Genomic DNA, 27,551 nt, shown 5'->3' with positions numbered 1-27,551 from the left:
CCAGTTAGACGACATTCGGTTGAGCTTTGTTTGGTGGTTTGATCACCAATATTGTCTTTGCAAGGTTTTTTTTTATACTAGATATTTTGTTGGTTTCAAGAAAAGAGTAGCCTTAACTAAGATGTTACCCCAGCAAAACTTATGAAGCACCACACTTCGTTCAGATTTCACACCAAAAACCCAAATGAATTTTGAACTGGTTTTTTTCTTTTTATTGAAAGCTGCAACACCTCTGTCTATTTCTCTCTTCTCTCCCCCAAACAAACCACTTGAAAGTTCACAAAGGAAGAAGCAGGCATCTGTTGGAACCTATGCGATATGTTTTAGCACTAGAGGTGTTAGAACTGTAATGGCTGAGTTTCCTGCTGCTGGTTGTCTCACGCACAAGATATGTGCAGTCTTCAGGATGGAAGAAATTACAGCTGTTTCTACCCTCAGATAGCCAGGAGTTTCAATCAGAATCACATGCCCTAACATGATTGTTACCAGACTAAATGGATTTCCTTACTGCCTTAAATGCCACTCCAATAGTAATTCTATCTATCAGTTGTTTGCTACCTACCGTAAGCAAAACATGCCATGTTACATGGCTCCAATTTTGGAGCTATGTAAACTATTACTGTGAAGTTTAGTAACTCATTGCTACAGATGAGCCGTCATGGAAGCTTGCTAGTAAATTGTATAATGCAGAAGTAAGTCTCAAACTAGGTGATATGGGATGTGTAAACATATTTAGGAGACAAAATATGCCATTTATTATTGCACAAAACCACACACACACATTTAACAAAATGAACCCATTTAATACAGGCACCAATTAACCATTGTTAACAGTCTGATCTCCAGGAAAACTCCATGCCCCCTTGGGGAAGTTGTAGATTGAATAAGAAGCAGTTCTGACAGACAATGGCAATAAGTTAGGCTCATGCATTAAAAAAAACCAACAGTCCACATGAGATAACGAATAATAAATGTGCTGTGCATATGACATATTTCCTAACCCCTCCCCACCAGATCTTCTCTAAACAGGCAATCCACAGTTCAGTAAAAAACTGAAAACAGTACAAGAGTGTAGTCATTGTAAAACTAATACAAATCTTGTGTACTTTTCACAAGTCTAACCAGCCAGCTCATTTGTTGAATCCTGGATGAATACTTTTAGCAGGGTTCCACAGAGCATCATCTTTGGCAGTTTAAACACAGTGACCTTTAAGATCTGCATCTTCTGGTCTTTGTGGGTTGAAAGGGTAAAACTAAGTTAGCACCCCTGCCTTAACGCCACACCTTATGACAAGAGACAGAGAAACAGGAGAACCCTTACCATTAACCTTACCAGAGGGCTTCTGAAATTATCTCCACAATATTTAAAACAAAGTTAAGAACCTATAGTACATATTTTTAAAATTCCCTGGTTTACCAGGATTTGCAATGGATCCTTTATCCCTATAGGAAAAAACCTTGGCATACATTTTGTTCAATTTTCCCAAAGAGCAAGTAGTCCATGTTACAGAGCAATTGCTTACATAACTGTAAAAAAACCATGCTGGGTTATCCAAGGACACCCAATCATTGTCCATACTTGTAGTAGAGCAGAACAGATCTTTTCCCACAAAAAAAAGTGCTGGCTGGCTGGAGAGTCTGAAGTGATAGGCCACACTTATGGGATAGGAGTTCAAGTCACGAGTTTGATTCTTGCTTCTGGGGCACCACTGTCAGCCCCAGGGAGGGAAAAACAGCAGGGCCACAAGTCCCTCCAATGACTAACTCTGGTCAAGTTGCATCTGTTTGTCTATGGCTATAAGGAAACTCAGAGCAACGTGGGGCTATGTGGGGATGGGTGAAGATGTCCCTCTGGGCTCCTAGGATGTCCTGATTTAAGTGTAAAAATTTTGTTCTTATGCAGAGATACTGAAGCTACGTTCCATTCTAGAGTAAATGTTTACTGCTCAGACACCCTCGAAAATAGGGGGTTAGTACCAGAAATATCAATGCGAGTTTTTTTTTTTTAAAAAGTTAAAAATAAATGAAGTTAGAGCAACATTTCAATTGCAGCCAAGACTTCAGCAATGTTTTGTTGCCCCAAACGCACTCAAGTGTGCAGGTATTGGGTTTTGTTTAAAAAAGATCCATAAGAATATAATCTAACTGGTGCGTGTAGTCTGAAGTTTTCTTTCATTTACACCTACAGTGCAGTCACTCTAAAAGTATGGTAATGCCACAAAATCCCACGACACTGGTACTCCACTGGTGGTTAGCCACAAGCCTTTTCGAAAGAGGTAATTAGCAGAGCATCTCTGAACATAAGCCTAACAGATTCCTGGTTATGTGGCATTTCCTAGCTTTTGTGGATCTTGTACATGGCCACACTTGTAGTGATTGATTTTTCAATTGGCAACACTTAAGAAGCTCCAAGCAGCAGTGTACAACCTCAGTAGGGCAGTCCAAGTTGCACTGTAGTATTCTACCCTGCCCTGCATATGAAACTGGCTCACGATTCATTCCCCAAGGTGGCAGGGGTAGAGTTGAGTTGCTTCTAATTCAAATATCAGCAGTGATGGCCTCTGAAGGGCAACTCTGCCAGAAGAATGGTGAAGGCTTTTAAAGGAGGTTTTGTGAAGGTAGGAAGTTGTAAAGAGATGTCCTTTGTAGAAAAAGAGCTGGTAAGAGTAATCAGTGCTGGTAGCATGTTCTCACGAGAACAGTGTATTGAATGTAAATGTGTCATCTGTCCACAAGGCACACTAGTACATCGTTGTAGGTCTATGTTCAAGGCAACAAGTGTAATAAGTTGCTCAGTTATCTCCTCAGAGATGCACAATTGTTTCTCACTACGTTAAGGTGGAGGCCATCTGCAGTGAACAATTATGCATTAGTCTCCAAAGATCCACAGAACATTCACTCCTGATAAGCCAAGATTTACTCGCCTGCAAAGACAAAGTCATAATAATAAAATAAAAGTAACCCCACACCTACATTTAAAGCAAAAAATTGTTATAAAGAAAAATTGCCAGGACAGGTTGCAAGCTCTTGATTCCAGCAGTTCTTTCAATTCCTGCCAAAAGTTCCTTCTATTTAGGAGTTGTGCTTTATTATGAACAGGGTACATACAACCCAACAGGAATTAAATGGAGAAGTCGGGACTTCACTTTTACATCAATGTAGGCAGTTGCCCTATATGCACATTCAAAATTCCTTATGCTGCTCCAAAAGCAAACATTAGTGGCTACTGATGACATCTAATTATACTCTATTTCTAAATGACAGTGGATTTCAGGCCAGAGTCTAGTCACAGTCACGTACTAAGAAGAGGCCAATATTCCACGGTTTGTGCTCCACAAGATTTTCAGCCAGAAAAAAAATTCAACTCATCTTTTTATGCACCCAAAGGCTTACATGAGTATAAGGAGTTTTTAAAAACAAATCTTGCATTTCACTTTAGTGTGCTGATTTTCCTTGCTTAATCAATTTGATACTCTTCAGAACTCCCATAATGTAAGTGTTCCTGTGACACTGAGCAAGAAAAAACTGAGCAACTTTGCAAATCGCATGGCCCAAATCTGACCTTTACAGATATATTATAGGAAAATACAATGGTAGTGAGGGTTATTCCTTATAAGTAGACGAGAGCTTTGATATGCAAGTGTATTGTTGGTAGTTACTTGATGTTGTTTACATATATGTTGTTAGAGGTCAGCAATGTAAATAAACTGCTTCCTGTCTATCAGTGTTCTAGTGATTAAGAACATTAAGGAACATATGAACATTTAAATGGAACTTGAATGTACCAATACTATTGTTTTTATTTCTCTTTAAGTTTAAGTAGTAGATACCCGTGAATGGTTGTAAATGGCCAATTACCTTGTGTTAATGTACTCAGGTGTGTTCAGGACATGGGAGATGATACTCCAGAGCCTCAAGTAATCTATTAATTGTTCAAGGAAGTACCTACCTGCCGTCAAGGTATCGGTCAGCCTGCATGGATCCATAAAAGACTCTAGTGGACTGATACTTTTTATCTCAAATCTGTCCAAGCTTGTCAGGGAAGGTTTGGATTGCAAGACTGAGATCTCACCGAACAGCCTGGAATCACCCTGCTAATTCTCATGGGAGAATTTGAACAAACTCTGCACATGGACTATTTAGCCTTCATTTCTCTGGACTGGATTTCTAATGAAGAAGCTCTAAACAAGGATTGATAACCCCCAAACTGTTTGGGTAATTTCAGAGACTTTGCAATTTAAGAACTTTGCAACTCAGTTATCATTTCTGCTTTGAAACTGACCTAAGAGGTTTATTTTCATCTGTGTATGTATATCGACCTTTTAACCATTACTCTCTTTCCTTTTTTTAAATAAATATTAGTTTAGTTAATAAGCATTGGCTTTAAGAATGTATTGGGGTAAGATCTGAACTGTTCATTGACCTGTTTGGTAATGTGTCCGATCCTTTGGGATTGGTAGAACTTTTTTACATGAAATAAAGATTTTCAGTAATCCCCATCATATTTGACTTGGCTCTCTGGGTGCTAGCCAAAGGGCTGGATAGTTTTAAGGGAACTGTGTTTTGCCTACTGAATGACCAGTGAGGTCATCAGAACCTGTTTGCTGCTGGCTTGGTATATCTTATGGAAGAAAAACCACCAGTATTTAGGGCTTTGCCTGCCCCATTCTTTGTAGCTTCCCTGTTTAAAGTATCTCAACATGGCTCCCCTGGAGGCCAACATCACAGCTCCTATCCCAGATTTCTGTAGGACATTAGTGTGTATGGTTCCCCATAGTTTTTTTTTTTTGTGCATTTAATTCTCAGTCCTCACTTTCTGCCCTGAATTAGTTTTTAGGAACTGTGGAGCCTGAATTTCCCCATGGCAGTAGCTGTCACTGGAAAAATGAAGTCAGGTTTTTTTAAGGTAGCTTTATATCCTAGTTCTAACGGAGAGAAGGGCCATTACCTCTCTGTCCTGTGCTTGAGGAGAAAGAATAATATTCTGTATTTCTTTTAGAAATAGAAGTTGCAAATTTTAAGTTATTTATCATAAGACTGTAAGAGGCAGCCAAAAGAGAATGTTGGCTAAGAGTGAAAGAAATAGGATGTTTGCAGATCAGAAAGAAATTGCCATACAGTGAAGAATACAGAGTACTTCTACAGGAACTTACGATCAGTCTACATGCAGCTAGACTGCTTAATTAGAACCGGGAATGTTATTGTTCTTCGCCTGTATTAAGTGCAAGGATTCATAGCACTCTATACCTACCCGAGCATCCCAGATTCTTTTGTCTTTATGATGCACAGGAACATAAGCAAGGTATGGAACATGTTGTTTCTGCCCTGAACTCACGGGAAGAGAAGAGGGTGAAGATTAAGTAATACAGAAAATATTCAGTCAGTAAGCTTTGCACAAATTTCTTATTTAAAAGAAAATATCCTTCACTTTCTGTCCTAAGCTGTTGCGTAATAATGCTTTACACTGTTAAACAGCTATCACATTCCACACCAGAGGTGGCTGCACTTCACTGGCAAGTTGTCATTATGGAGTTTGTATACTGGCCTGCGAAGTTTTGAAATGAGAAGCTGCTACAGAAGGGAAAACCATTACCAAAGGAATAATATTATGGGCTTCTTCACCATAATGAACCTTCAGGACATTAACTAATTTTGGGATACTGCTTACATCTTCCAGCTGGGTAAATGCAAAAAGAGATAAAATTTGTTAGGCTAGATTATGACCTTTCACTCTTAAGGACTAGAGGAATTGCAGATCATTTTTGAAACTAGGGCTCAAGTTTTGACCAGGGATCCAATAACGTTTATGCCTTTTTAGTACAGCATCAATTTAACGTTTTGGTTCTGGGAATGGAAAGTTTTCCAATACAGACCTTTGCTGGTGACATGTAGGTGATCTGCTGGCACTGAAGAATGAATACAGACCACTGAGGTCAATGTAATTTTAAAACAATAAGTTATCAAAAGAATATGCAACAAGGGGAAGGTACTGCCTTAGGTACTTTACTGAATCACTTTATGGTAATGGTGTTATTTAGTAGCAATTTATATGCCCAGGACTATCAACAGATCCAGGTAACATTTTGCCTTGTACACTGCACTGAACTCTGCTATATTCAAAGACAATTCCCCTGTCAATAAGCCTGACTGTCCAAAAAAGATAACCAATCACCATCAGCTAGTTTTCAGAATATGAGGTATCAGAAGAAAAACACCGTGTTCATACCTTGGGTAGGTTGTAGACTTGGCACTGGTAGATAAGCTCATAGTGGGGAGGGTTGATGGTGCTCTGGTGGATGCAAAACACATTCTCATTTGAAACATCTATGAATGAGAATTTAAGAGATAAAATGGACCTGAAGGTGGTTAACATGATCCAAGCAGTCAATCCCAGCCAAACAAAAGGCAAGGATGCCAATACCTGGCTTATCTGGTGTTTGAATGAAGTGCTGCGAGGTAAATGTTTTGCCATCCGGATATTTTGGGTGAGGAGGCAGCCTGGAGTCGAGGTAAGTGCAGAACACATGCATAATGATCTGAAGAAAAAATTAAATCAGAATTTAGTGCCCATTAGAGAGATCGTAGAACCAACTGCTACAATAAAGCAGTTCATCTTCAACAGTCTGAGATACTCGTTATGGAATCCAAGAGACAGGGACCCTATTGCAGTTTAAAAAGGGACAAAGCAGTGGAGTACTTTAACCATCCTTCTCAGGGGCCCAACGCTTGATACCGGCTAAAATATTTATGTAAGATGGGACAAGTCAAGACTCATCTGTCAACTGAACAAAAAAAGTCAGCCATCATGTGGCATATTCATTCTCTCCCAGAGATGGCTGTATGTCAGTGGCTGCACCGAGGCTCAGATGTACAGTGTTTTTATTCCTGCACCTCAAAGCAAAGTTGCAGAATTTAGTAGCAAATATGGGACCTAACTGGAATATTTATTTTAACCTTTCCCCTCTCCCCCCATCAACTTTGAGAGTTTGGTTTAGATTGACAACAATCAAACCAACTATGGTTTGGCAAACTGTACACTCACACAGTGAGGTTTTTGTAAAACTTAAGCCTACCTCTGTCAGTCTGAATAAGTATGCCCTATATACAGGGAAGAGTGCTAGAACCAGTAAAGAGGGGCAAGCAGATAAAACAAAACTGTACCTACTGGATGTCTATGTTAAATGTATACTTAGTGTTAAAGTTCTTACAGTAACATTATTCATATTGAGAGTTCTGTGGCACTTTAAAGACTAACAAATTTAATATTTGTTAGTCTTTAAAGTGCCACAGAACTCTCATTGCTTTTGCTGTCTACAGACTAACACGGCTACCCCTCTGGAATTATTCATATTGCGTATACAGCAATTTTGCATTTGTTGACTTTTGTCTTTAAGTTTGCAGTTTTAATATTAAAATATATTAAATGTATGTGGAAATGGACTAGTAACTCATTCAGGGGTTTACAGAAGTTTAGGATGATTTGTCAAAACTAGTCTTTTATGAGTATTTAGATATTCAATATAGTCTCCAATGGCATCTCTTCTGGTTGATTGTGAGAGGGAAAAAAAAGGCTGAATTCCAGGATGTGATGTCTGATCTAATGATGATGAGTGCTTTCCCGTAAAAACTAGTAGATTCCCACTTGGCTCAAGGCAGGACTTCAGCCATCTTTTCTTGCAGAGATAGCAAGAAAAACAAATCTGCAGAATTGTGTCACTCAGCTGTGTCTCATTATTCTTTGTATTTATGTTGTGTCAGTTTTCTGATGAGTCCAGTAATATTTTAATTCACTATTTTCAAGTACATGTCACTGTTTCTTCTGAGAAATGCTTATCCTCTGGCCTTTCAGATTGCCAGGCTAAGCCACGTTGGGAGTCTCTCTCTAACTAGATGATTTACTCCTTCTTTAAACTAGTCATTTAGGATTTTATCGCAAACCATATTCAATTAAATGGGCACAAGGCCACTCAATCCATGTGTATTATTCTTTCATGTCTGTTTACTTTGCCATCTGCTTTAGAGGACTGAAATTAGACATTTAATCAAGGTGAAGTCATTTAATAATTTGTTCCTGTATCAGAAATTATTTTACAGAAGATTCATTTGAATGCAGTGGGTTTTACTTAAGTGTGTCTGAATACAGAAAAACTAACTGCAGTATCAAGGTCAGAGCAAGTCAGGTTACACCTATCACAGCTATTCAACAGGCATTTCAATTATATCTAAGTAAGAGTGATGCAAGATTAAAATATGCAAGAACATTATTTTTGTGATCTATATGGTGCTAGATCTGGTTTGCATAATTCTGCCAAGTAATTCTCACTGAGTGCAATGGGATTATTTGGGTAAATGTGTGGTGCAGGATTTGGCTCATGTTTCTCAAGAAATTCACAAGCTGTATCTCTACATCATATCCCTACTACTAGCTCAGAAAAATAATGCATTTTAAGTCACATCAAGCTAAACTGTGCAAACTTACAGCAGAATCAGTGGGCAAGTCAGTATCCCATTTACGGCCCTTGAAATCGCCTCCTCTGTTCCATCGGAATGAGCTCATGCATCCTCCCTGAGAAAGCTCTAAAGGCAACAGAGTTTATACAAAGTTATTTTGGGGCAAGGTTGGAAATGGAAGTGAAAGAAGGCAATCTGTTATGTCTATTTCAGACACCATGCATACTTATATTGCTGTTTACATGAGAAATGCATGCAACACACACACACTTGGGAAGCAAAATTTTAAAAACACCATAAGTGTTTTTAAAAGAATTCTAAAACTTTTTTTATTTTTTTACTTTCCAAATTTTATTTGGAATTAAATCAGGGAGGGATAAAGTATTAAGAGATTGATTAAATTCAATAGTAAGTGTCCAGAACACTCATTAAAAAGGTTAATGAGTGACAAAACTTTTGTTTTAAGAGTATTGAAAATTACATTAAGATCCCAAATCATTAAGTCACTTTAAACAAGAGTAGAAAATTACAAATACCTGTGTATTTCCACTACTTGAAAAACAGCCCCTCCTTCATACCCGCTGAGATCCAAGTTCAAAGGTCTTGTTGACAATGTTCGATATCACTAACACTTGACATAGGAGAATTGTAATGAAGCACATTTTTAAGTGTGCATGATGACCATTTACCTTTGATCCTTTCAACCAAATATTCCTGGTTTGGTGTAAGGTCCAGGTACTGCACTATAGTATTCAATGTCGGGATGAGTGGAGCTTTAACAAGCGCTGCTTGTTTCAGACTGCTAATACTGGCTTCTGCAATACAAAAGAGCACCAGCACATATGATCTATGGCCATAGCAGAACACTGAACATCCTCCCTTACTTAGGAGTTCAACCACAGACTATTACAAAGAGCTGACACATTCTGTTCAGCTTGCTTGTCTGTTGCACTGAGAAGCTGGGTCCTAGGAGTAGTTAGCACTCTATATCAATATTGATGTTGCCAAATACCAAATTCTGATCCTAGAGAAGTAGTTTACTCCTAAATATACTTCACCGAGAGCAAGATTGGGTCTGTTATTTACATCAACACAGCATACAACACACAACACACACACCCTGTCCTGAAGAGCTTGCATCTTATGAGAAAAAAGAAACTTATAATGGTGGAAAAAGGGGGTACAACAAACTTTCTAGTGTTGCATTTGACTAAGCATAGAACAGATTCCTGACTGCCTCTCCATCTACCATTATTAGTTGCCTAATTTCTCATAGGTATCACAGCAGAAGTGGGTTTTAAGGAGAGATTAAAGCTTAAGTAGCCTACAAAATAGCAGGCCAAATTCTGCTCTCAGTTAAACTGGTGTAAGTTTGAAGTAACAATGCAAATAAGTGGAGTCACTTCAGATTAAACACCAGTTTAAATGAAGACAGAATCCAGGTTAGCAGTTGCAACAGCCTCTAACAGTTAGACATCAAACACCATGTTATTGTCTTATTATTAAGGGATTTGCCTCAGGAAACTCAACTGGAATGAACATAGTCTCCTCAGCGATGCAGCTGTAACAAGGTCCCTGTGTTTTCTACAATTCTGCAGCTGTGGAAGTTGCTGTATAATCCAAGCTCTCTCTCATAAAAACCCTGTTTCTAGTTCTTAAGGTTGCAGCAAAGAACACCCTTCCAAAAATGAACCAGACACAGTACTATAGTGTTTTCTTCTTGAGTCTAGACAGCCTGAAATAATATCTTTGCAAGGTATGAACTAGTTCATTTGTTTCCACGTTGTGTTAAATCTGAGGCCTAACAAAAGGATGAGTGACAATATTGCTAATTATTTCACTGCCAAATCATTTTAGCTGCACCACCCAAGAAAAGTATTTTAATTTCTGTCAGATGTAGGGATGTAAAAAATCATTTAATTAAGAATCTGTTTAAATGTTCTAAAAATTGAACATTTAAATGGTTAAAAGTGGGGGATGGAGGGAGAGAGATACATGCTGGGCTTGGCTCTTCACTGCCAAGCAAAAGCTGCCTAACTGCAGCTCCCTCCTGCCGCATGTGCAGAACTGTAGATGGGCAGCTCTCACTCACGGGGACATTTAAAGCTGATTACCATTTAAACGTTTAGGCTTTTACATTCCTAGTCAGACGCAGTGGCAGCTGGGTGGCTGGTTGCAGGAAAGGATAGCAGGGGGTATAAAACTTGATGTTCAAGCCTCCTAAAGAATGTTAAGTCACTTCTGTTCCCACCCACAAGGACAACGACAAAGCAGTTGTATCACTTCTCCAGTGTCAAAAGTTTCAAATCCCTTCATGCTTCCAAAACCTTCATTCGTCTCCCATGTTGTCCCAGATGTGAAAGACCCTAGTGTCAAACCTCAGACCCCCCTTCCCATAACTTCTAAAACAGGGGTGGGCAAACGTTTTGGCCTGAGGGCCACATTTGCATATAGAAATTGTATGATAGGCCATACAGAGGGGCGGGGGAAGGAAGGGGTGGGGCTGTGTGGAGGGAATGGCCGCCATGTGGCACTGCTTGGGGCCGGGAGTGGCTCCAGTCAGGGCACCACTGGGCCCAGGTGGTGGGAGAAGGGTGAGGGGGGAAGGGACGAGGCCGGGAGGGAGGAAGTGGCCGGCACTCCGGCCAGGGCGCCACTGGGCCCACGTGGTGGGAGAGGGGCAGAGGAAGAAGAGGCGGGGCTGGGAGGGGAAGCGGCCGCTACCGCGGCACAACCACTAGTTGGACTGGAGGGCCTGATTAAAAGCTCAGATGGGCCGTACTTTGCCCATTCCTGTTCTAAAATGTTGTCAATACAAAAAGTCATCAGTACAAAAACTGGGGGAATAGCACAAAATAAATTGTGAAAATAGATAAGGAATATTGTACTGACAGAATTAGACTCAAACATTTGTGTTTTCCTTTTCCTGTCCGGGAATGGCTGGAAGTATGCCATACGTCAGAATACATGCATTACAGGCACATGCTGTTTAAAGCAGCATTAACAGTCCCCGTAGAATACAAAGCCAGCTTTAGGGAGCACTAACTTTATATTCCCTATAGAAAGTATGTGGCCAGAATAAATGGATATACATTAATATGGAAAGTTTATTTGAGTAGTTGAAGGACAGAACTTCTGCTATGATTGGCCTACTCACAGCTGTAAAATAACTACGCTAGATTCTTCAGATAACCCCATAACTCCCTGCCAGCCACACCACAGAGGTCCAATACTACAAAGTGAAACCACCGTAGCTATCTCTACCATACACAATGGAAGAGTCTCAGCATGGCCAGTGTAAATAACAGGAACTGTCAGCTTAAATAGTGCATTTCAAGTTATTTTATACAGTGCACTTGTTTTTTGCTTTTCCACAGAGATGCCAAATGCACATCATCAAGACCTTAATTCCCTCCATTTCTGCATAGCAGCAAAAATCATACATTTGGCTCTTCAATCTTTTCTACCTGGAAATTTTCATCCTGAGCACAGGTTCTAATGAGAACTGAACCAAATCTATTATGGTATCTCCATACCTCCAATCTGCAACTCTGGACACCCCATTCTTCTCAGCTGAGTGCTCACAGAATCAATCTCTTGCACGAGTGGCACTAAGATAGTCTCATTAATCCACTAGAAGAGGAGAGAAAGGCAGACAATTAAAAAGATTAGAAGCAACATGAAATCTGTGTGAAATTTTTCTATATCCTAATCAGCATCTACATCACTGTTATGACTGAAGAGTAAAAAGGTGAACAACAAAAATTTAAGGGAGCAGAAGAAACATACAAAGTCATTAAGTCAGAGGACTATTAGGTTACAGTAGGGTTTGAATGACTATTTAAAAGTTCAATGAGAAATTCCTAGACAATATTTCTAGATCACAATACAAACTTTTTGGATGGTGAGGAATGTTATGAAGGGCAGGAAGTCATCCATAAACTGATCATTTATGCTTGCGTCTTAATTTCCGGTTTGTTTTAAAGAAGAAAAGTGCTGATGGAAATATATTATTTGCAAACACTTGATCTTTTCACTGATATTATGGCCTAAAAAACAAACACTCCTGGTGGGTGCCATGACCTGCAACAAGCAGTGTAGTGAAGGAGTGATTTATTTGATTAACTAGTACTTTTGCCTTGAAGTGCAGTTAGGTCTGCATTAGCTACAGCAGAAATAACAGTTCTTAAAAGTCAGGTTACATAAGGATTTTCATTCTAACTTTTCAGCTGCTCAGACCTTTTGGAAAAATTTAATCTTTGGGATGGGATTTTCCATGCTTCAGTTCAGCTCAGGTGAGTTATTTTGAAATGTTTGAGGAAATCAGAGTCAGCAGTTTGAGTTGTGGAAAAGGGAAAAACAAGTCTACCCGTTTTCATTGGTGTGAACTTTACAGGATGTCACAGCACAGGAAGTCAGCAAGTGCATGAACTAAGGTTGAATGTGCAACCTTAATATCATCCTTTGTGAGTGTGTTGTGTGTTAGTCTCTAGTTACCAGGCATATGCTAATCCTCAAATACACTATGTTGTTCTTTCTACAACTTTGGGTACACATATAGCATATGGCCCCCCATTCTGCTACATTTACTCCGGTCTAATACAATTAAATCAAAAAGCAAGAGTTCTGTTATGAATCAAAGATCATTAAGGCAGCATTAACCTTATCAAGTTTATACGATATCTAGTTCAGTCCCATTAAGGCTGTGGCAAATGATGAAATACTCGTGTATTTTCTAGCTCTGAATTCTGCAGAAATAAGGACAGGCCACTGAAACATTAGATTCTGAGGAGAAATTATAGGAGTTACATTTCTGAACTTAGCTGTCCATGAGTCCACATGATTGAGTAGTTGTCGATTCATTATCACCCTCACCCAAACCTAGGCAAAAAGATAAGTAGTTTAAGAGACTTATTGCAAAGATATAGGAACTTAGCTGAACACCATGTGTTTTTAGAGACTAAGCCATCTTGTTGATACCAATTATGCCACATCAATCATAAGCCCCAGCTAGGTTTTAGAATGTTCATATATCACAGAATGTTTCACAAGGACTACACAACAGTTAGTTTAACACACCAAGTCCAAATGCACTATTTTGGTACTCATAGCTTTTTTTTTTTTTTAAAAGGATAAAACTGGTCTAAGCTAGGACGATTTCTAGAAAAGGTTTAAGTTAATGGAAAGTTACACTAACTAAATCAGTGGTTCCCAACCTTTTTGGCTCAAGGGCCACAGATATCATTTTTACAACCCTCAGGGAACACCAGTTTTGCCAGCAGCTACCCCACCCCCTGCAGCCAGATGAAAAGAGTTCAGCAAGAAGGCTGCAGCAGGCAAACTGCACACACCCTGTAGCCCTGTGCGCTCCACCTAGGTCCCTAGGCAGTGGCTCCCTTCTGCAGCCAGGAGGATGAGTCATCAGTACGCCCCTCCCTCTGGCTCCAACAGAGACCCCAGCACTCGGGACCCAGGCAGTGCGCTTTGCTCTCTGCTGGTGCCGGGGGAGGGGAGCACTGAGCTCCCCTCCTGGCTCCAGAAGGGACCCCAGTATCTAGGGACTCAGAGGGAGCACTTTGTCGTGCTCGCAGCTAAAGCCAGGGGGGAGGGGAGCGCTGATCTTCCGTCCCCTTGGCTGCAGCAAGGAACCTGCACCAGTCCTGTAGCTCTGTGGCAACGCACTCTGCACGGGTCCTTGGGCAGCGGCTCCCTTCTGCAGCCAGTGGGAGGAGAGCGGTGGACCACTTTTGGCCCGCGAGCCACGGGTTGGGAACCACTGAACTAAATCAATGTGCAAGATAGAGAAAAGGGGATAACATTTAATTAAAAGACAGTCAAGAGCTACTCCTTTTGGCCACACTAAACTCAGATGTGAGGTACACTTCTCCACATATCTCACAAAATCCACTGAGCACGTACAAATGCAATGGAGGATCTTCAGTATACATTCAGTGGCTTGAAATGTACTGGATACACATAATTTGTACTGTTACAAACACTTTTATCTATATTATAAAATGGCAGAGGAGAAGGTTTCTCAACATCAAGTCCAACAATGCAGTTAAACTACTAGTTTTAGAACTCCAGATTGAACTATTTTATCTAGAGTTGTTATATATTACTATGTAGTTAAGGTGCATGTGAGAAGTTAGTTAAGACAGAAGAAGGTTTAATGTTTACTATTTCCCACCACTATCCACAAAATGAATATTAATAAACTATAAAATTCCATACAACAGATACATCCTGAAGTGTTTGGCCAGGAGTCACTTTTTTACCCCAATCAAATTTATAATTGCCCTCTATTGAAGAAGATAATGTAGTTTCCAGTGAAGTAGTTCAGATTGAAGTTTGGAATTTGTAGTAAGCAATTTGCAGTAAGAATGTATTTTTCTAAATTACATGAAGGCAATTCAGTGCTATGGGATTTACCCCCACCCTCCTCTTTCCAGTTATGTGAATGGGAGTTGCATCCAAATCCACATCCAAAATTCACAACTGTATCTTTTTCCCTTCTGATTCCCTTGAGTTTTCTATTTACCTCTTCTGCAGCTTGCTTAGAGCTCAGATCAGCTTCATCCTTGTGTGCTGATGGGGCTTGGGACCTGCAGGCCAGTTGGTACTGGAACTTCCTCAGCATCTGTGCATAGTCTCCCACTGAACGGCTATAGTTCCAAAAAGTTGGACTGCTGGAAGGAGAGCTGGAATCTGAACTCCCTGAAATTATCCATTCAGTAAACAAATAATTACTGCATGTTGGTTGCCAAATAATTTTTAAGAAGTGGGAGGTTCCAGCAGACAACAGGTCAGGGACACATCCACAAATTGCCATGAACTTAAATGCCAAACTCAGTCTATGTAAAATATTATTAGGCATCTTCATCTCAATAATAAAAAGTGCCTTTTCAGGACACAGGGCACCTGCAGATTACTTGACATCTTGATCTGAGATACCTTCTCCACATGCCACACCTCTGTCAAGATGAAGGCCCTGGGCCTTTACTGTAGGCCAAACACAACCAATCAGTTTGCCTTTTATAGACATCCATGGAGTGTGTCCAGTGTCAACAGCTGTACATTTCTATCTATAACGAAGCTTTCTTCTCCAGAAAGCTTCCCAATGCTTCTGTGCTGCAAAGGGCTGTAGGTGTCATGGAGCTCTGCTTCACATTTCACTTTTACTGAGTAGTCTAAGAATTAACTAGTTCTGCATCAGTCTTCAGACAGTGCCTTCTACAGGGATTTGTTAAGAGGTGGGTACCGTGCAAACAACTTAAGTCCATTTCAATGTTTGGCACCTCTGTCTAGCTTACACCAGAAGAACTGGAATACCTAGTCAGTAGAGCCCTTTGCATCTTTCCCCTTCCTATAAATGTACTTAAAAATCCAACATCTTTTAGACCCAACAGAGCTACTTATTTACCCAGTTGAACTCGATGCTGCTTCTCTTCTTCACTTTGGAGGAAGCTGTCTAGTGACTTTAGGTCTGTCATATAGTCATCTTTGCCAATAGGGGAGTTATATACAGTTGGTGAAGAACGGTACCGAGACCTCAGCCCGCTGCTTTCCACTGGCCCAATGCTGGTGGGATATGGTGAGCCACCAGGGGAGGGACTGAAGTTGGACACCTGTGGGGAATAGAGTGAATGATTTGTCATTTTGTAAAGCTGGAATTCTACTTACTAGTTTTAACTTGTAAACAAAGTTAATTTATTTATCCCCATTTATCCAACTTGTTATTGCATTGCTAGTTACTGTTAGACTAGATGCCACTTTGGCTTTAGTATTTTATGTTTCAGTTGCTGGTTGGTGTATTTTAATTCTTGGCTGCACCACCTGCAAGATGAATAAAATGCTACCACCAGTAAGAGATTGGCGAATTCCTGTTAGGTAGAATTTTACATCTGCTTTGGAAAAGGTGTAAATAAATACACAAGGTGCAAGTTAGTGGAAAATCAGGTTCTGCAGTGTAGGGCACAACACAAGCATCTAATAAGCAAATTCCAACTTGTTACATTGACGGCTGTCAAGGCTATTACCTTACTGTAGTTGCTGTTTGGTGAGTAGGTCACAGCAGTGCTATAAGAACCACTGCTGCCTGACAAAGACTGTAGCTGAGGGCTGTACCCAGTCATGTAGCCAGCAGCAAATTTTGGGCTGGCACTAGGTGAGCGGGATGGGCTGTAACTCAGCACGCTCTGACCCTGGATTGGAGGAGAAGGTGTTGAAGAAGGGACTTTCTTTGTCACTAGCTCACGTGGTGGAGTTGTTTGTACTGCTGTAATAAGAAAAGCAGAATTAGGGCTGAAGAAGTAGCAGACTGGATCATTTTGCTTAATTAAATGTTATTTTATTTCTTTACTATCTTAGGAAAATCTTATAGAAACCAGGAAAAAAAAAAAGATTTGAAAAATCTCACACCTATAAAATTCAGCAGCCAAGCCACAAATACAGAAACTAGAGCTATGACAGAGTAAAAGGATGGTCTTGTGGTTTAGGAACTGCACTGACACTCAGACTTGGGTTAAATCCTGCCACATACACCTTGTGTGACCTTGGGCGAGTCACTACATCTCTCTGGGAATAAGAATACTGCCTTTCTTCCACCTTTTATTTACCTATTTAGACTGTAACTACTTCAGAGCAGGGATTATCTTACTATATGTTTGTATACCGCCTAGCTCAACAGGACCCTTATTTCAGCTGGGACCTCTAGGCACTTACTATTACAAACATATCAGTATACACAAATAATAGTAATACACATAATGAGACACCTATTAGGTCACATCCAGTCCTTCCCATTGGTCAGTGCAGAACCATTTCCTATTCTTTATGAGTTTATTCCTTATGGATGGACCCCACTGTTTTAAAACCCTTGTACTGTGCCTAGATACAACAATAAGAGAGTACTTTGTACAAAGCACTATTATAGGCATATCTAATTTTAAATTTCTCCAGTGATGGAGCTTCAGTCATGTTCTGTGGGAACGTATTCTACAATATACAATAATATTTCACTATTAGACGTTTCCCTTTTTAACTTTGTTTTATTACTCTACTTCTACACACCACCTCCAAAGAGCTTCCATGCTCATGGACTGATATGTTCCCTTCATGATTTAGCCAAGTTACACATACTTGTTTTAATCTTTGCAGATAGATCAATCACAATAGGCCAAAATCTTTACTGATACTTTTATTTGCCCCTGATCTTTATTAATGCTTTTCTATGAAGTCCTTCCAATCTGATGGCATCTTTCTGCAATCAGAGGTCAGATTGCTACCACACTTGACCAATGTACTGGCATTCCACATTTGCTACTCCTACTTTGTCAGGTTCTTCTGTTTCTTAGAGATTTGTTTAGAAACTCAAAATATTTTATGAAGGGACTGATGTTTAGTTTGTTATTTTTATACTTTACATTAATATTTCTCTCTAACATGGCTATATTTACCTAGTGGTAGATTACTATATCTTATTTAAACATAAACACTCTATCTGTCTCCTCCCCAGCCTTACACATAGAAGACTATGCCCCAGCCCATCCACCATAGAGTTAGAACTTCTCTCATTGCTTTTGTCTCCTATACTCTACCATCCACACTTTTCTCCTGTCTTTTTTGTTTTGTCTGTTCTTTGACCTTTTTGCTTCTTCTCCTGTTCCTTGATTATCTCCCATCAAGTAATTTTTTGCTAACTCCCCTGGCTCCCCAACTCTGCTGCTCTAGATCAGAGGTCAAAGATGAAAGACATTATGAATAATTTAGATATAGGTATTCACTTACAGATGTTGGAAGGTTGAAGCAGTGATACAGATTCATAGATTAAGGTCAGAAGGATCTGCTTGATCATCTAGTTCAACCTTCTAACACAGGCCATAAAATTTAATCCAGTTACCCCTATATTGACCCCAATAACTTGTGTTTGACTAACGAATATCTTCCATAAAAGGCATTCAGTCTTGATTTGAAGACATCAAGAGACTGAGAATCCACCACTTTTTTCAGTAGTTTGTTCCAAAAGTCAGTCACCCTCACTGTTAAAAATGTGCCTTATTTCTAGGTTGAAATTGTCTGGCTTCAGTTTCCAGCCACAGGTTCTTGTTATGCCTTTCTCTGCTAAATTAAAGAGGAATTTAGCACTAAATACTTTTCCCCCATGAAATTACTGGTACATGGTAATGAAGTAGCTTCTTAATCTTTTGAGTTTTCATTCCACTTCACTTAGTTACCTCATCTGCAGGGAGCAGTAAGGTGAAGTCAATCAAAATGCTTTCTGAATCAACACTCCTACATTTTAAAAAGGTATTGACTGCATCTCTTTTCTCTTTCCAGATATTTATGTTTGTTTGGAGGCCCATGCCAGGTTGAGACCTACAACCGAGTCTGTTCTGAAGGTTAAACATTTACAAACTTCCTTACAGACACCATTTTAAAGAATATTGCCAGAGATGGTTGTTACACTTACATGCATTCTGAAGCCCAAGAAGGGTCTGCTGTCCAGGACTCATAACTAAGCTAGTTGGTGCCACAGTGTATTTAAAATACCTCCAGAAATCAAATAAGGCATTCAGACTGAACAAAGATGCAAGTGCAAGCTCTAGAACAAAAAAAATATAACCATTATTTTACCAAGTTAGTTCTTTACATTTTAGAAAGTTCTTAATGAAATTGCTCACCATTTACAAAATGAGTAACTGTTAACATCTTATGTTGCATGCAGTGTTGCTGTAGCCATGTTGGTCCCAGGATATTATAGAGACAAGGTGAGTGAGGTAATCTCTTATTGGACCAACTTCTGTTGGAGAGAGAGACAAGCTTTTGAGCTTAAACAGAGCTCTTCTTCAGGTCCTGATTTATCTCCCCACCTTGTCTAACATCTCAGGTTGTTTTCCCACTCTACTGATATGAACATTTTCATGGCAAAAGTTACTGCATATTTTTGTACCATTTTGGAAAGATGCATTATTCACCCATTATTCACAAAAACTAAACATCAAATTATTTTTAAGGACATCAGAAGCTGGAAGCCTGCCAAACAGTCACTGGGGTCTCTGGCCGACCGAGGTGCTTAAGGAGCACTCAAAGAAGACAAGGCTGTTGCAGAGAAGCTAAATGATTTCTTTGCATCAGTCTTCACTACAGAGGATATGGAGGAGATCTCCACAACTAAGCCATTCTAGTTAAGTGACAAATCTGAAGAACTGCCCCAGATTGATGTGTCAGTAGAGGATGTTGTGGCACAAACTGATACATTAACCAGTAATTAAGACACCAAGACCACATGATATTCACCCAAGAGTTCTGAAAGAACTCAAATATGAAATTGCAGAACTACTAACTGTGGTATGTAACCTATCACTTAAATCAGCCTCTGTACCAGAAAATTGGAGAGTTGCTAATGTAACGCTGATTTTTTTTTTAAAAGGTTCCAGAGGCGATCCTGGCAATTACAGGCCAATAAACCTAACTTCTGTGCCAGGGAAATTGGTTAAAACTATAGCAAAGAACAAAATGATCAAATACACAGATGAACACGATATGGCAGGGAAGAATCAACACGGCTTTTACACAAGGAAATCATGCTTCCCCAATCTATTAGAATTCTTTGAGGGTGTCAACAAGCATGTGGATAAGGGTGGTCCAGTGGACAGCGTCCTTGGACTTTCAGAAAGCCTTTGACAAGGTCCCTCACCATTTGCTCTTAAGCAAAATAAGCAGTCATGGGATAAGAGGGGGTTCTCTCATGGATCAGTAACGGGTTAAAAGATGGAAATAAAGGGTAAGAATAAATGGTCAGTTTTCACAATGGAGAGAGGTAAATAGCAGGATCCCCCAAGGATCAGTACTGGGAACTGTGCTGTTCAACATATTCATAATTGTCTGGAAAAACGGGCAAACAGTGAGGTGGCAAAATTTGCAGACAATACAAAACTACTCAAGATAGTTAAGTCCAAAGCTAACTGAATAGAGTTACAAAGGGATCTCATTAAACCAGGTGATTAGGTGACAAAATGGCAGGTGAAATTCAGTGTTGATAAGTGCAAAGTAATGTAATCTAGACCAGCTGACATTTCTAAAGGTTACGAAGCGTTACTCCACCATTTGAAAAAACAAGTGATACCTACAGGGCTGGAAGTCAATACTCAAGTTAGCTTAGTTTATATTTAGTTAACATGGTGTTATATTTACATATCAACATGGACATGGTTGATAGAACAACTCTGAGTTTAAGGAATCTGAAGCAACATGCTTTCATTTTCATGATATCCCCAAGTTCGGAACAACCTATAACTCTCTCTCCTCAAATCCTGTCTTTTTGGAAGTTTTCTGTCACTGATCTCTTACATGTCTATTTCCACTCTTTATTTTCATTCTTTGTTAGTTCCATCTCTCTCATTTAGATTGTAAGCATCTTGAAAAAAGAGCTTTGTCTAACTACTACATGAAATGCAAAGCACACCTATGGCACTATCTAAGTAGTAAAGTTCTGTCTTCTAATTTCTAAAAGCCTCAACACACATGTAAGTTGATCTAAAGTACCAGACAAGCCTTTTGGGCTGCAAGTTTGTCCCAGAAGATTAAACCCAGACAGATCCAAACTGGACATGGAAAGTGAAGTCAGATTTCTGTATGAGCAAAAAACAGGTTAAAAAAATCTCAAATTCCGACAGGAAGGCTGAAAACAAAAGGATTGAATTAAGATGCTGTTTCCTCACATAAGTAAACCACCACCAAGTACAATCACTTACCAATATACCACAGTGGCCAGTATGTAATGTTATAATATGAGCATATCAGTTTTCCAGTCCTGAAAGAGAAAAAAAAACGGACATGGCATCTCTCTGAGCCACAGTACATGGAAATATCTAGGAACACATAATGACATCCTTTTATTGATTAAGTTTTAAAATTGTTAGGGAACTTACATTTCAGTATAAATCATGCCTGCAACTGACACATTAAGGAGTCCCCAAGCCAAAACCACTTTCCTAGCTTCAGTCTCTTTCCTCATCTTGATGGTTCTGTCAATGAGGGAAGTAGCTGGACTCTGTTCCCCCTGCATCATCTGTAAGGAGAAAAGCACAGAGAAAGACAAGAACTGAGATATTTATATAGTGTCACTCTCCCTCAGCACCAGACTAAAGAAAAGTTAAGACAGTCCCTAGGAAACTGAATGTAGGGGGTTCACTTCTAGTTACAGATAAACAAAAATACTTTTTGCACATAGCTTCTATAATGGATGTCCTCTACTCCAGTGTTTCTCAACCTTTTAAGTAGCAAGTATCCCTTAACTTCTGAAATTTTTAATAAGTACCCTAACACTCCATTTTCCACTCTGAGAAATACAATCTTTTTCCTCTTTACCACTGGACAGCTGTATTTCTGGTAAAGCAGGAGAGTTCTGAGTTCTGCAATGTTGTGTGGCTGTGGCAGATCACAAAATCCCCTGCTTTTTCTCCCCTCCTTCCTCCTCCCCTTCCTCCATATAGGAGCAAAGGTCAATGCCAGCCAATCACTATGGCCTGATGGTGGGGTCAGGTGGTATTCTCCTCACACAGGTGGGAACTTTGTGGGGTATGAGCAGACACCAGCGGCCCACCAGAGTGGATAGCAGTGCTCCCCATGGCCGTCCCTAGGGGAGGTGCAGGCCTGGGGCAAATCACATTGTGTGGGCCCCTCTTAAGATTTTTATACTGGTAAAATCTGGGGCTGTCATAGTTGTCAATTTCAGTGCTCAACTAGAGCAGTGAAATTGACAAGTAAATCTGGGGGGGGTAGAGCCTGGCTCCAGGACTGGGAAAGCCGCTGGGCTCTCTGCCTGGCTTTCTGGATACAATGCTTTGAGCTGGGGAGGGGAGCTGCCACCTGGGCAAGTTGCAGGTGGCTGCTGCCTGGCTGTCAGCCTGGGAGGTGGGTGACTACCACCCAATCCGAGCTGGGGCGGAGGCTTCCACACAGGCTGGGACCTGGGGATGTGGGCAGATGGCAGGCAGCTGCTGCCCATCTTCAAGCCAGGATGCGGGAGGCTGTCTCTTGGCTAAGGGCCGGGGCACAGGTGGCAGCCACCCAGCTGCGAGCCTAGCTGGGACCGGGTGGGACACGGGCGGCTGCCACCTGGCTTCCCAAAAAGCCAGTGGCTGCCACTCAAGCTGGCGGCTGCCATGTGGCATCCCAAGAAGCTGGCAGCTGCCGCCTAGCTTCCTAGGACGGGGGCTGCTGCCCTCTACCTCCCAGTTAGGAGGTGGGACCAGGTGGGAAGCTGGTGGCTGCCACCTGCCTCCCCCATAAGCCGGCGGCAGCTGCCTGCCTCCCAGCTGGGACCGGGCGGGAAGTGCGCAGCTGCCACCCGGCTTCCCCAGAAGTCGGCAGCTGCCACCCGCCTCCCTTCACTGGGTTTTTTGTCGCGTACCTGCTCCCTGTGTCTCACAGTTGAGAAACTATGCTCTACTCATTAAGACCATAACCAATGCTGAGCTACTTTTGCCATTTGGGTGTGGGGAAGGAAAATCTACCCAGATAGGACAGAGGACCAGATTCTGATCTCACCCCAGTTTTATAATAGAGTTAGTCCCAATTTGCATTGGGTAACAAAGCAGAATCAAGCCCAGACTATCAATTTCCTGGAAGTTTATATTTTTCACTTCACAGATATGCTTTAAAATAACCCACCAAACTTTACCCCGTTGTTTTGGGGGATAAAACCTGGGGGGAAACATCACATGGATTAAGCAGTTTTCAGTATATTTTTGAAAGCTACTGTCCTTTAATAAGTGATATGCAAGATTTTTATCTTTTCTAGTCTGAGGGACCATAGGGACAAGACACCTTGCAAGATCTTGCAGTCCTTTTGTACAGAAGCTTCCCTTTCACTTGAATGGGCACTACATATGCTGTTGGATTGAGAGCTAGCTCCTAAGGTTATCTTAGTGCACTAAAATACCTCCTCCATAGCTCACTATGTTTATGCAGGATAACAATGCTATACTGTGAAAATGTGACCAAGCATTAACACCCATAACCCTCCACTAAAGTTAACCTTACCTCCTACAATCGCAGGCTTAAATATTTGTTATGCTCCCATTCAGAGATAGAGTATATAAACATACACAAATGTGTTCACTGAACTGTTACTACATTCCACTGAATCACAGTAGTTGCATCTTAATGGTAAAATACTTGAACACAAAAACAGTATACTATTCAAAGGAATGAGGAAAGACCACATTGATTTTTAGACAAACTTTTAATGCAGCCAGAGACCTAACACAGCCACACCTGCCTTCCCTAGATCTGTCCACACAGCAGCATCCAGAAACACTTGGTTTCAATACTGTTCCCCCAGCCTCTCACTCCCAAACTATATCCACTTGCAACCCAGATAATGGGGAAGAGGTAGCCCATTACACTAAAGTATAAGGCACACCCAGATCCAAAACAAGTCTCAGGCTCCCCCTTTCACCGGCCACTGAATTTGTCAGGGTTTGAATATGGTGGTGAAATCCTAATTCACTCTGACTTTTCTAAAGCGTAATAAATAAAAAAGACAAAGTCACATTAAGTGACACTTAGTAGCTGGCACTTATAAGGTGCTTCAGACAAGTACCTTCACACTTTCTCTCATGCTGCCCCTAATGCTTGGAAGGTACTTCCCATAAACATCCTCAAAGCCACTTCATTGTTCTCCTTCAAATCCCTGGTTAAAACTCTCCTTTGCCATAATGCCTACAAAACACCTGACCAGTTAGGTTGCTAGCAAGCCGAGGCCACCGCCGATCACACTGATCAATTCTGTCTCAGGATCAGTCTACACCTGAAGCACTACAGCAGCACAACTGCAGCGCAGTGTAGCCACCCAGGACAGCAATGAGAGGGGTTCTCCCCTCACCACAGTTAATCCACCTTCCTAAAAAGTGCTAGCTAGGTTGACTTAACACTGTCTATACTGGGGGTTAGGTCTGCTTACCTACATTGCTCAGGGGTCTGGATTTTTCACACCTCTGAGTGACACACTTAACATTTGAGTGTTGCCCTAGCCCCACTGTTTCCTGGTACTCCCGTCTGTAGCTATGTGTAGAGTCCTGCTCAGATACAAAAATGTGGATCCGCAGCCACGAGCATCAACCTCTATCTGATCAGCAATCCACACTCCCTGCTTTACATCTACCTACATCAGCACCACTCTGCAGCTGCCAATCAGCTGTTTGGCAATCTCCTCCAGTGGCACCACAGCCAGGGGGTTGAGGAGAAAAGTGAAGGAGAGGGATGAGGGGAGCAGAAGTCAGGCTTTCCACTGGCGGGCCTCTGGGACTGGGCTAAGGGAGGGCTCTCTTCTCAGCCTCCTGTGGTCCCAGGGCCAGCTCTTGCTTGCTTCTGCCCCCAGTTCTGGGCTCTAGTACTTGCTCTCCAATCCCCCTGGGGCATCCCCATTGTGAAGTCATCCCCTGCAGGTGGCGGGGTGGCCTGGCCTGGCGCATCCCAGCCCCTGCTCCAGGGGACTGTCTTCCCCCAAGGCTGCTGGCTGGGGCAGCTGATTGGTGGCTGGCCTCCACCCCGGGATCTGGAAGGCAGGGAAGCAGCTTCAAAGGCTATGAGCTGTAGACACCTACCCCACCTTTGAGCTCCTCAACCGATCCACGATCCACAAAAAAATGGTCTGCAGATAACCACAGATTTGCAGGGCTCTCTCTATGTATTGTCTCAGACACTTACTACAGCCACAAATGGAGTGTTTCCATCCCTGTAGTAAACCCACCTCTGTGAGAGATGATAGCTAGGTCGACGGAATAACTTTTCTCTCAACCTAGCAGCGTCTCCAATTGACTTAGATCTCTTAGGGGAATTTCTCACACCCCTGAACGCTATAGCGAGGTCAACCTAAGTTTTAGGTGTAGATCAGGCCTTAGACTATCTTTGGGGCAAAGACGGTTTTATTTTGTTCTGTTTATACAGCACCTGACACAAGGGGTCCCTGGTCCATGACTGGGGCTCCTCTAGGCACTCTCTGGGGTAACCCAAATAATTGTAATCCGGTGTTTCCGGTTCCCCAGAGCTGCCAGTCTGCAGGACACCCCTGGGAAGGGCAGACCAGCTCAGCTCAGCTGAGCCCCTCTGGCACCCAGAGGGCAGCACAGAGGCGAGGTCCCTGCGCGAGGGACATACCACTGCTGCCAGGGGGCGCTGCTGAGGGATCAGCCCACTGTCACTGGGGGGGGGGGAAGGCAGAGAGGCTGCCCCCGCACCGGCGACGTCATCGCCAACCGCGCCCGGCGCGCGCCCTGGCTCGTGGGTGGCCCCGCATTCGCCGGAGGGGGGAGGGGCCGGTACCTCCCCCTCCCCCACCACCAAGCACGGGAGGGGCCGCACGCTGGGCCCGCCCAGCGCTGCCCGGGAAGGGGGTGGGGCGGGGCACAGAGCCGACCCAGAGCCCCTGAGGCAACGCGGAGCAGCAGCGGCGGAGGCAGCCATGGCCTCTCAGCCGGACCCGCCTCCCCGTCCCGCCGCCTGCAGCCCGCTCCCCATCGGAGGAGGCGGGCGCGGCTCGCACCCCGCGCGGGGGGAAGCGCCCGCCCAGCCCCACGGAGAACGGGAGCCCCCCGCCCCGACACTCACCCCGCCCACGTGAGGAGCCGGCATCAGGCAGGGTCCCCGCCTCAACCGTCCACCAGCCACATCGGCCTAGTGCGCCTGCGCCCGGCGCCGGCGGACGTTACGCCGCGCAGCGGGCCGGAAGTGAAGCCCTCCCCCAGGGCAGGGGGCGGTGCTTGTTGCCATGGTGGGGACGGAGAGGCGGTGCGCTCGCGCAGCGGCCCGGTTTTGGCGGGAGCGTGTGTGAGGCGCGGGGGTGGAGCCTGAACGCGCCCCGCCGCCCGCCGGTCCGGACGGAGCTCGACGCCGAGACCCGCCCCGCCGCCTCTGGCTTGCCCCAGGAATCCCGGCCGCCTTCCCCCAGGCAGTGCCCGCCTTCCCTCAGCGCCGCCGCCATCTCCCAGCCGGGGCCACCATCCTCGCGTCTGTGGCAGGAGTGACGCACGCCACAGGGTGACACCTCGGTGTGACATTGGTGTGTGGCCGTAGTGTTACAGTGACACCTCGGTGTGACATTGGTGTGTGGCTGTAACGTTACAGTGACACCTCGGTGTGACATTGGTGTGTGGCTGTAACGTTACAGTGACACCTCGGTGTGACATTGGTGTGTGGCTGTAACGTTACAGTGACACCTCGGTGTGACATTGGTGTGTGGCTGTAACGTTACAGTGACACCTCGGTGTGACATTGGTGTGTGGCTGTAACGTTACAGTGACACCTCGGTGTGACATTGGTGCGTGGCTGTAATGTTACGTCACCGCACAGTGACACCTCAGTGTGACATTGGTGTGTGGCTGTAGTGTTACAGTGACACCTCAGTGTGACATTGGTGTGTGGCCGTAGTGTTACAGTGACACCTCGGTGTGACATTGGTGTGTGGCTGTAGTGTTACGTCACCGCACAGTGACACCTCAGTGTGACATTGGTGTGTGGCTGTAGTGTTACAGTGACACCTCAGTGTGACATTGGTGTGTGGCTGTAGTGTTACGTCACCGCACAGTGACACCTCAGTGTGACATTGGTGTGTGGCTGTAGTGTTACAGTGACACCTCAGTGTGACATTGGTGTGTGGCTGTAGTGTTACGTCACCGCACAGTGACACCTCAGTGTGACATTGGTGTGTGGCCGTAATGTTACAGCACCGCATGGTGACACTTGGTGCGTGGCTGTAGTGTTACGTCACCGCACAGTGACACCTCAGTGTGACATTGGTGTGTGGCCGTAATGTTACAGCACCGCATGGTGACACTTGGTGCGTGGCCGTAGTGTTACGGTGACACCTCGGTGACACCTCAGTGTGACGTTGGTGCGTGGCTGTAATGTTACTGTGACACCTCGGTGTGACATTGGTGCGTGGCTGTAATATCACAGCGCCGCACGGTGACACCTCAGTGTGACATTGGTGTGTGGCCGTAACGTTACAGCACCGCATGGTGACACTTCAGTGTGACATTGGTGCGTGGCCATAGTGTTACGGTGCCACACCATGACACCTCAGTGTGACATTG

The 27,551-nt window shown here is 42.9% G+C and overlaps 1 protein-coding gene across 3 annotated transcripts; it reads right to left on the bottom strand.

Moving 5' to 3' along the window:
• Nucleotides 1–731: 731 nt before the first annotated feature.
• On the bottom strand, nt 732–26,386 carry TMEM209 (transmembrane protein 209). 3 transcript variants are annotated; one of them, XM_067534935.1, is made up of 15 exons: nt 26,068–26,386; nt 21,384–21,523; nt 21,207–21,265; nt 18,923–19,054; nt 16,491–16,729; nt 15,875–16,079; nt 14,993–15,168; nt 13,261–13,332; nt 11,988–12,084; nt 9,141–9,266; nt 8,480–8,577; nt 6,422–6,536; nt 6,227–6,324; nt 5,252–5,325; nt 732–2,924 (listed from the first exon to the last, which is right to left on the bottom strand). In XM_067534935.1, the coding sequence occupies exons 1-15, from the start codon at nt 26,089–26,091 to the stop codon at nt 2,870–2,872; spliced, it is 1,710 nt and encodes a 569-aa protein (XP_067391036.1). In that variant the 5' UTR covers nt 26,092–26,386; the 3' UTR covers nt 732–2,869. The 3 variants fall into 3 exon arrangements, with proteins under 3 accessions (XP_067391036.1, XP_067391037.1, XP_067391038.1); XM_067534936.1 differs by having other exon boundaries at nt 16,491–16,726; XM_067534937.1 differs by lacking the exon at nt 26,068–26,386 and adding an exon at nt 19,134–19,252 and having other exon boundaries at nt 21,384–21,460.
• Between the last annotated feature and the right edge of the window lie 1,165 nt (nt 26,387–27,551).

This window comes from Emydura macquarii, unplaced genomic scaffold (genome assembly GCF_026122565.2).
Source record: "Emydura macquarii macquarii isolate MOO-44397 ecotype Brisbane River unplaced genomic scaffold, CSIRO-AGI_Emac_v2 contig_3470, whole genome shotgun sequence".
In the NCBI taxonomy this organism is placed as follows: Eukaryota; Metazoa; Chordata; order Testudines; family Chelidae; genus Emydura; species Emydura macquarii.
Note: the sequence above shows the minus strand (reverse complement) of the source record. Positions and strands in the feature narration are given on the sequence as shown.

What these genes read in the sequence shown, in the direction of transcription:
- TMEM209 (XM_067534935.1), bottom strand. Translation starts at nt 26,091, where the DNA reads ATGCCGGCTCCTCACGTGGGCGGG. An exon ending in CGGCTCCTCACGTGGGCGGG is followed by an intron (nt 21,524 to 26,067) that starts GTGAGTGTCGGG and finishes TTCTCCTTACAG; the next exon opens with ATGATGCAGGGGGAACAGAG. An exon ending in CAAACAGCAACTACAGTAAG is followed by an intron (nt 16,080 to 16,490) that starts GTAATAGCCTTG and finishes TATTCCCCACAG; the next exon opens with GTGTCCAACTTCAGTCCCTC.